This window comes from Chondrus crispus, genomic scaffold (assembly GCF_000350225.1).
Source record: "Chondrus crispus Stackhouse genomic scaffold, scaffold_9, whole genome shotgun sequence".
NCBI lineage: Eukaryota > Rhodophyta > Florideophyceae > Gigartinales > Gigartinaceae > Chondrus > Chondrus crispus.
The window spans coordinates 382,522-390,318 of NW_005178873.1; the positions used below are offsets into that span (position 1 = coordinate 382,522).

Sequence of the window (7,797 nt, forward strand, 5' to 3'; positions counted from 1 at the left end):
ACCCGGCAAACGCTCGTCTAGCACCTAGCGGTACCACCAACCCCCCCCCGCCCCACTCCACCCCCGCCGCGCCCCCCCGCCGCGCCCCCCCGCCGCAACATCGCCCCCCGCCTCGTCCGCCTCGTCCGCCTCCTCTGCACCCGCCCCGCCGTTCGCGCACGCGCCCCCGCTATGGCGAGCACTTTCCTCTTCACGTCCGAGTCGGTCAACGAGGGACACCCGGACAAGCTCTGCGACCAGGTGTCGGACGCCGTGCTGGACGCCTGCCTGGAGCAGGACGAGTGGTCCAAGGTCGCGTGCGAGACCGCCTCCAAGACGGGCATGGTCATGTGCTTCGGCGAGATCACCACCAAGGGCTCCATCGACTACGAGCGCGTCATCCGCGACGCCATCCAGAAGATCGGCTTCGACGCAGAGGAGAAGGGCCTCGACTACAAGACGTGCCGCGTCCTCGTCGAGCTCCACGCCCAGAGCCCCGACATTGCACAGGGCGTCCACGAGGGCCGCACAGCCGAGGACGTTGGTGCGGGCGACCAGGGTATCATGTTTGGGTACGCTACCAATGAGAGCCCTGATTACATGCCGCTCACGAGCTCCTTTGCCAACAAGCTCGGCTACCGCCTCACCCAGGTCCGCAAGGACGGCGTGTGCCCGTGGGTCCGCCCGGACGGAAAGACCCAGGTCACTATGGAGTACGCCAAGTCGGACGCCGGGAAGCTCACCCCGCTCCGCGTGCACACCATCCTCATCTCCACGCAGCACTGCGAGGACGTGTCCAACGAGAAGATCCGCGCAGACCTCATGGAGAAGGTCATCAAGAAGGTCATCCCGGACAAGTATCTGGACGACCGCACCATCTACCACCTCAACCCGTCGGGCCGCTTCGTCATCGGCGGCCCGGAGGGCGACGCCGGCCTCACCGGACGCAAGATCATCATCGACACGTACGGCGGCTGGGGCGCCCACGGAGGCGGCGCCTTCTCCGGGAAGGACCCCACCAAGGTCGACCGCTCCGCCGCCTACGCGGGCCGCTGGGTCGCCAAGTCCGTCGTCGCCGCGGGCCTCGCCGACCGCTGCCTCGTCCAGGTCTCGTACGGCATCGGCATCGCCGAGCCGCTCTCCATCTTTGTTGATACCTACGGCACGGGCGCCAAGTCTGACGCCGAGATCACCGATATCGTCAAGGCCAACTTTGATCTCCGCCCGGGCCATATCATCCGCGAGCTCGACCTGCTCCGCCCCATCTACTCGAAGACCGCCGCCTACGGACACTTTGGACGCGACGACTCCGACTTCACCTGGGAGAAACCCAAGACGCTCAAGTTTTAGAGGCTTGCCGCCGTTTCCTTTTTCTCATGCAGGCTCTACGGTTTTTTTTGTCGTTTTGCTCGCGCTTTTGCTTGCTAAAAGTCTTATCCCGGGCGTGTAGCCTGCCCGCGTGATTCTCGAAGAGAGCCTGTTTTCCCCTTTTGTCCCTGTCCACCCCCGTTTTTCTGTCGTCGCCTTTCTCGAAAAAGTAAAAAGACTGTCGACATCTACTACTACATCTTGTTCATTTCTTTTTGTTTTTTTTTGCTTCCCGCGCTAGCTAGGGCTGCGCTCGTGCGAGGACTGGGGTGCGCTGTGCACAGCCCTGCTCCGCCCCGTCAATAGATGCTTCTCTCGCAAAGATGCAAGTCCGTCGGTATCATTGCTGCATTGTACAATGCTCTAGCTGGTCTACACTGCTATACAGTAATACGTACAAATTCTGCAGTCGCGCATGGTGCATGTGCGACGCTTCGGAGGTCAGCGAGAGACTTGGCAGAGACGGTGGGCTCGGCGCGCGTCGCTCTGGTGACACGGCTGTGCGGAAGGGGTGCGGCGTATGTCGCGGTGCTCGGCTCCTCGCAAGCTGCACGAATGAGGCAACAACAACAACAACAAAAAAATCACTACTGCCCGTCGAGGGGTAATGCAATGTTTACAACTCTTCTTCATGATGCGCTTCGTCGCATGGAAGAGGCGATGCGCTCGAGCATATATATATACAACATACACAACATAGACAGCCGTGCTGTCGCTGCCGCTGAGGCACGCGGAGGGGGGGGGGGGGGGGGTGCGCACAAACCACAAACTATGGTTTGGCGACGTCTAGGTAGTCGTCGTCGCGCGCCTTGGCAGAGCCAAGAATGGCCATGACCGGTTGCGGCTTGAGGACGGCGTCCATGTACTCGACCGACTGCGTCTCCATTTCGGGCTGCAATGCTAGGCTTGCGACTGTCGCTACCTCGTCTTCTCGTTTCCGCTTTTTGGAGGATGCCCGCGAGCCCGACTTGCGCCTCGCCGCGTCTTGATTTCGTCGTCCGGCAGAAGTCTCCTTCTGTCTAGCAGATTTCAACTTGCGCCCCGCCTCTGACTTTCTCCTCTTCTTCTCATGTTCAAAATCGGGATCCTCCTCAAGCTCTCGCTTCCGCTGCTGCTGTTCCGATCGCTTGACAGGCTTTCTTCGCCTTTCTTTCTGCTGTATTGTCGGTGGCGCACGAGAGGCGGCCAGCTTCAAATTCAACTTCAACCGAAGCCCAGAGCTCCGAAGCGGCGTTTCCCACGTCCGAAGAAAACCTCTGTATCTACGCAAAAGTTTTTCGGTGCTCGTCTGTACACCAGCCATATCTTCCAGGCGAGAGAGAAGATCCCCAAGAAGCACAGGATCATGCCTCCTGACCAGCACAGGCTTGTGTCCTGCTCGTCGGCAGCGAGAACTAAACTTGCGCCCAAAATGAGATACACATCGTGCCTCACGGTTGTCGGGGCAACTGCCGCAGATCTCAGCGTAAAAATGACAAGCGTGCTTGCATATGCTACACACTACCCCAGCACCAGGTCCAAACTCGGGTCCCAGTTGATTGTTCTTGACAAGCCCATCCACGTCGTTCAACATGGCGATCCGACAGTTGCTCGACTGAGCGTATTCCCTCAGCCTCTTTTCCCCCTCTTCCATCACTGCGCCAAGCTCGCCGGCAAGGATGCGAGCATCGCTCCTTGCGCGTGGCGGTATTTTCTCTATGTTCGTAGTAGCCAGGTGCGCATCTCGTAGCGACTTGGCCTCATGAAACAGGAGGTACTCGTATGGCACAATCAAAGTATAGGCCCCTCGGCGAGCACAGACGGACGCTTGTCGGCCGACTGGGAACCATCCTGGGTTGGCAAAATTCACAGCCTCGGCGATATTGAAACCGCAGTTGAATCCAGCATGATAAGCACGAGGTGCTGTCAATACAAAGGAACCTGGCTTGTGCCGAATACGATAGCATTCAATCCCTCGGCTTTTCAGTTCCCTCGGATCAAAGATGGTTGTCTTGCACATCAGAGATCTCTGTGCAGAAGGCTGGTCCTTGGCCAGCCGATCACTGAAAATATTCTCGGCAGCATATGTCTCGAAGGCCTCTGCGTATTTCGGAGGTATAGCGTACCAAATCTTGTCAGCGCTTCCGCGGTGAAGGTAGGAAACTGAATTCAAAAAGGCATCCTCGGTGTGCCAACAAAATCGCGTAAACATGTGACCGACGTAGAACATTGAGTGGTTCACTCCCGGCATACGCGGCATGTGACGCAAAAGACCTTTCATGTTGAGATTGCCGACATGGCACTTGGGGCCGGGAAAGTCGGCAAAAGAGGTTTCTACTTTTCGCTTCCGTTTCTTGCATCGCTGTGCAGAGGGCTTTCCATTATTCGAACGCCTTCTCTCATCATCATCGATGATGTCTTCTGGTTTGGCTGGGGCGCTAGTCACAGTAGCTTCAGCCTTGGAGGCTTCCTTCTTGCCTCCGGTTACAGGGCGCTTCTCTTTTTTAACCAGACGACCGGTATCATCCATGCCGTACCATTCCACATACGACTCGCCCTTGTATGCCCCTTCCGCCTCTACGTCAACACCGTAATTCACTGCTATTGGCTTCCCATTAACGCCCTTGTGTAGAATCTCCCAGAAGAAGCCTTCCAACACATCTGGGTTCCGTGTCCAATCCTCGTCTGCTTTCTCTTCAATAAGACGCAGCACGTCCTTGTTCACACGCTTGTCATGAACCAGAGCCTTTCGCATACGCTCACTGAACGTCATCGCCTTGCTTTCGTATGCTCGCAGTGATATCGGCTTTGGCGAGTCCGGGAATGTAGGATACTCCAATAAACGACCACATTCATCCTGAGCCCACTTGCGGAGGCTGACGTGATCGCGACTCGGCTTTTTTGCTCGTTTCAAGGGGCGAGGATTTTCCCATGTGAGGTCCTCCACTAGCCCGTGCTCAGACTTTTTGTTCTGCTCTTCTACTGCAGCTGATACTGAAGGCGTTGCATTGTTGGCGTGCGGCTTAACGTTGAATGCTGTATCCGCCTTGACCACTGCATCTGCAATGCCGGACGCGCTGCTAGAAGTGGCACCTGGGGCAACAGACGTCTCGAGCTGGGGCTCTGTGGTGCATAGCTCGCTAGATTCACGATACAGCATAGTCCCAGGGTCGCTTTCACGTGAACATGAGCGAGGACGACTTTTCGCTTCATTCTCTCCACGAGAAGGCCTTTCGCCGGCAGAGGCTGCAACAGCTTTGGAAACTACGCGCTCCGTCTCGCTCCCCTTCCCTGCAATGGGTAGAGCATCAACACTCATTGACTTTTCGTTGCTGTGCACTACCTTCGGTTGCGGGGCCACAGCGACTGCTGCAATGCCGTTTGTAGAACTGCGGATGTCGTTTTCATCTGCAGCCATGTGGGGTTTGCGTGGTAGAGGTGGTCCCACCGATGCGGTAGAAGTGACCACACTAATCGTGGCAACACTTGCCGTCATGGGACGGGCTGTACCACCACCCTCTGGATTTCTCTTTGTGGTATCGTCTGGTAGCCCTTGTTGTGGACTTGGTGCACCACTTGCCACCTGTTGCGCAGCATTAAAGGCGTCGCTTTGTTCACGAGTCAAGGCAGTTGACGGAACGATTTGCGCTGCCGGCAGCGCGGAGGATGCGCTTGCTGCTAAGATATCCATTGAGGAAGGAGCTTTCTGCGCGGGAGACATGCGACCTTCCGTTCTCTGTGGCTTCGGGATAAGCCCTGTCGGGGCAGGTGGCATTTCCATGCTTGTCAATGCCTGTTGAGGGGCATGCATAGAGCCAACGACGCTTTGTTTCTCTGGTGCCGTGACGGGCTCATGGTTCAGGATAGAGTTTAGACTGCCGCGCTTAAACGAATTTGGAATTGTTTCTTCGTTGCTTGCGCATTTTTGGGGAGCCGCTTCGGACGAAGGGGTGCCATGGTCTCCTGGATTACTGCGAAGCACATCCGGAGAGCCGTAGTCCGGCTGCGAGACAGCGACAGAAGTTGCAGTGCTATTCGGGATCACGCGCTGATTGTCTGTCCTGGAAGGAGTTTGTGGTTCGTTCAAGTATCTTCTTGCCTCGGACAGGTACCCGTGTACTGGAAAACTTGAAGGCTGCACGGAACGCGTAGCTCGACTTACTGGGGCGGAAGCCAATTCGCTGCTTATCGGAAGCCGCCCAATAACCATTCCATGTTGCTGACGAAGGAAATTGCGCTGCTCTTCACCAAGGCGATGGGCAGCGTTGCCGAGTGTGTTTCGAGGGTCTGCATTCGTGTTCATAGCATTTGAATGCATGCTAGTGTGCAGCATCCTTGATACGCCCGGCTGCGGCTGCAGCGTCCCCGTCCATTGCGCCGCATGTATCTTCGAGGCAGGAAAACTCTGAGTCATTCCGCCGCCGACAGTCGAGTGTACAGCAGGAACGATCGTTTCATAATTCGAAATACTTTGCGTTGGCATGGTGCGTTGTAAGGAAGGCGTCGACGCAGCCCGAGAGCCGGGAAGTATTAGCACGGGAGTTGGCTTCGAATGCCACGAGGGGACTGCATGATTTGTCTGAGAAACTGCAGCGGCCTGGCCGACTGGCGTAGGATTTGGGGATGTGACAGGCAGTGGTCGCGCGAAGGAATGTGCTGCTCCTGAATATGGACCAGACTGTATCGCCTTTCCAGATAGCTCGACGTTCAAAGGTGACGTTCGGCTCTCACCCGGCATGTTCACTCTTGCGGTCAGGCAAATTGTGGGATTCTCATCCTTACGTGGCCCCATTGGCATGCTTCGAACGCCCGTCTGAAAAGACTTTTGTGCGTTTGAAAGAGCGCCTTCCGTGGCGTGTTTTGGCACGGAATTCTGTGATCGCTGGGTGCAATCAAAGGCAGCGTCAGGCTTGCGGAGCCCTGGGGATTGTGGTCGTTGGTTGTAGTCAAAGGCGGCGTCAGGCTTGCGGAGCCCTGGTGACTCCCTCTTCGATTGTGACTCTTTCCTGGGCACCGGGGGTAACCCGTTGACGACAGCTGGGAGTCCGCGTTTGATTGTTGGTGGCTGAGGGACGGGCGCGTTCGGGAAAACGCCTTGGCTCAGCCCAGACGCCGTTTGAGGAATGTTGGGTGTGGAACGGGGGACGAGCGGCAAGTTGGGTCCCGTTCGCATCTGCTGAACATTCGGCGGCTCTTGACTAGGACGTTGCTGTGGTAGTTGCGAGACTGTAGATGGTGACGGTATTTGTAGGTGCATTCGTAAGGAAAGCGGATGCCGCGAGGGGAGTTGATGTGGTACAGGAATGGAGCTGGCAATGGGGGCGTGGGACTGCGGAGCAACAACTTGGGTGGGGATGTCTTGCCCTGCCGTTTGGAGTTGCGTCTTGGGAGGGAGCGCAGGCTGCAGCTGTGGCGTGGTCTGCCGACTCTCGTCTGCGGCGGTAGTAACACTTGGCTGCGCGGGTACCTCGACTTGTGTCGTAACGGGCGTGGCTGCGTCTGTTGTGCCAGAACCGGCACTGGCCGCCACAGGGGGCCGAGCGGCAGTTGGTGTGTGCAGCGAGTTGGGGGTCACGGAGGTCGGTGGCTCCGCAGAGGTAGCAACAGACTGGCCGACGGGGCCATCGTCTGAGGGATGGTTGACGAGGTCGATAACGGCGTCGCCAGGGGACACGACAACGAGGGCATCGTCCGCGTCGTGATCGTCGGCGTAATTGACGGGGTGTCTTCTCCGGGCATGCGCGGCGGCCCTCCCCCTCTTCGGGGTTTTTCTAACGACGACGACGACATCCTCGTCGTCGTCCAATTGGGCCTGCAGGCGCTGGCGCTTGTTGTCGGGGGGGAGTGCGGGCATGTCGTCGGGGTCTGGCGGGGCGGTGTCGACGAAGGGGGCCTCGGGGAGGGACTGGTTCTTGACGAAGAAGCGGGAGTCCCTGCTCATGCGGAGCGGGGGGTGCACCCATGCGGCGGGCGGGTCGATTCTGACGGCGCCGTAGCGCTCGACCATGGGGCCGACGTTGGCGATGAGCTCGACAAAGTCGTTCATCTCGGCAAGCGTAGCCGTGTACGCCTTCGCGTCGGGGATCGCGCCGGGAATTCGGGCTCCCTGCATGGTCGCAATTCAACGCGGGAAACACCGACACTCACGCCGAAGGTAAAGGTACTCTGGCAGCAGGGGGGGGAGAAAAGTTTTTCGTTTATGTGTGGCGACTTTATGCACAGCGCATGTCATGCGGCAGAATATAAGTGCCCCCTGACACGCTGCAAATTTTCAAAATTCTCACACTCCACCCCACTCGCGCCCGCGTCATACACCGGCAGGCGTCCGTCTCTGCCGCCCCGACACTCGCCCACGCCGCCGCCCCACGCGGCGGAGCCCCAGCCCCACGCGCCCGAGCCCCAGCCGTTGCGGAACCTGGACGCGCAGACGAGCAAGCGCTCCGCCTGCGCGACGGCGACGGCGTAGCCGGC

At 58.2% G+C, this 7,797-nt stretch overlaps 2 protein-coding genes; one reads left to right on the forward strand and one right to left on the reverse strand.

Moving 5' to 3' along the window:
- Nucleotides 1–171: 171 nt before the first annotated feature.
- CHC_T00008826001 (S-adenosylmethionine synthetase) lies at nt 172–1,544 on the forward strand. XM_005712251.1 is given in 2 exon segments: nt 172–1,329; nt 1,330–1,544. 1 exon segment carries the CDS (start codon nt 172–174, stop codon nt 1,327–1,329), a length of 1,158 nt encoding a protein of 385 aa, XP_005712308.1. The 3' UTR covers nt 1,330–1,544.
- A 377-nt stretch (nt 1,545–1,921) lies between these two features.
- CHC_T00007939001 (hypothetical protein) lies at nt 1,922–4,822 on the reverse strand. XM_005712252.1 is given in 2 exon segments: nt 1,922–2,116; nt 2,117–4,822. The coding sequence occupies 1 exon segment, from the start codon at nt 4,820–4,822 to the stop codon at nt 2,117–2,119; it is 2,706 nt and encodes a 901-aa protein (XP_005712309.1). The 3' UTR covers nt 1,922–2,116.
- Nucleotides 4,823–7,797: the final 2,975 nt, after the last annotated feature.

What these genes read in the sequence shown, in the direction of transcription:
- CHC_T00007939001 (XM_005712252.1), bottom strand. Translation starts at nt 4,822, where the DNA reads ATGACGGCAAGTGTTGCCACGATTAGTGTGGTCACTTCTACCGCATCG.
- CHC_T00008826001 (XM_005712251.1), top strand. Translation starts at nt 172, where the DNA reads ATGGCGAGCACTTTCCTCTTCACGTCCGAGTCGGTCAACGAGGGACAC.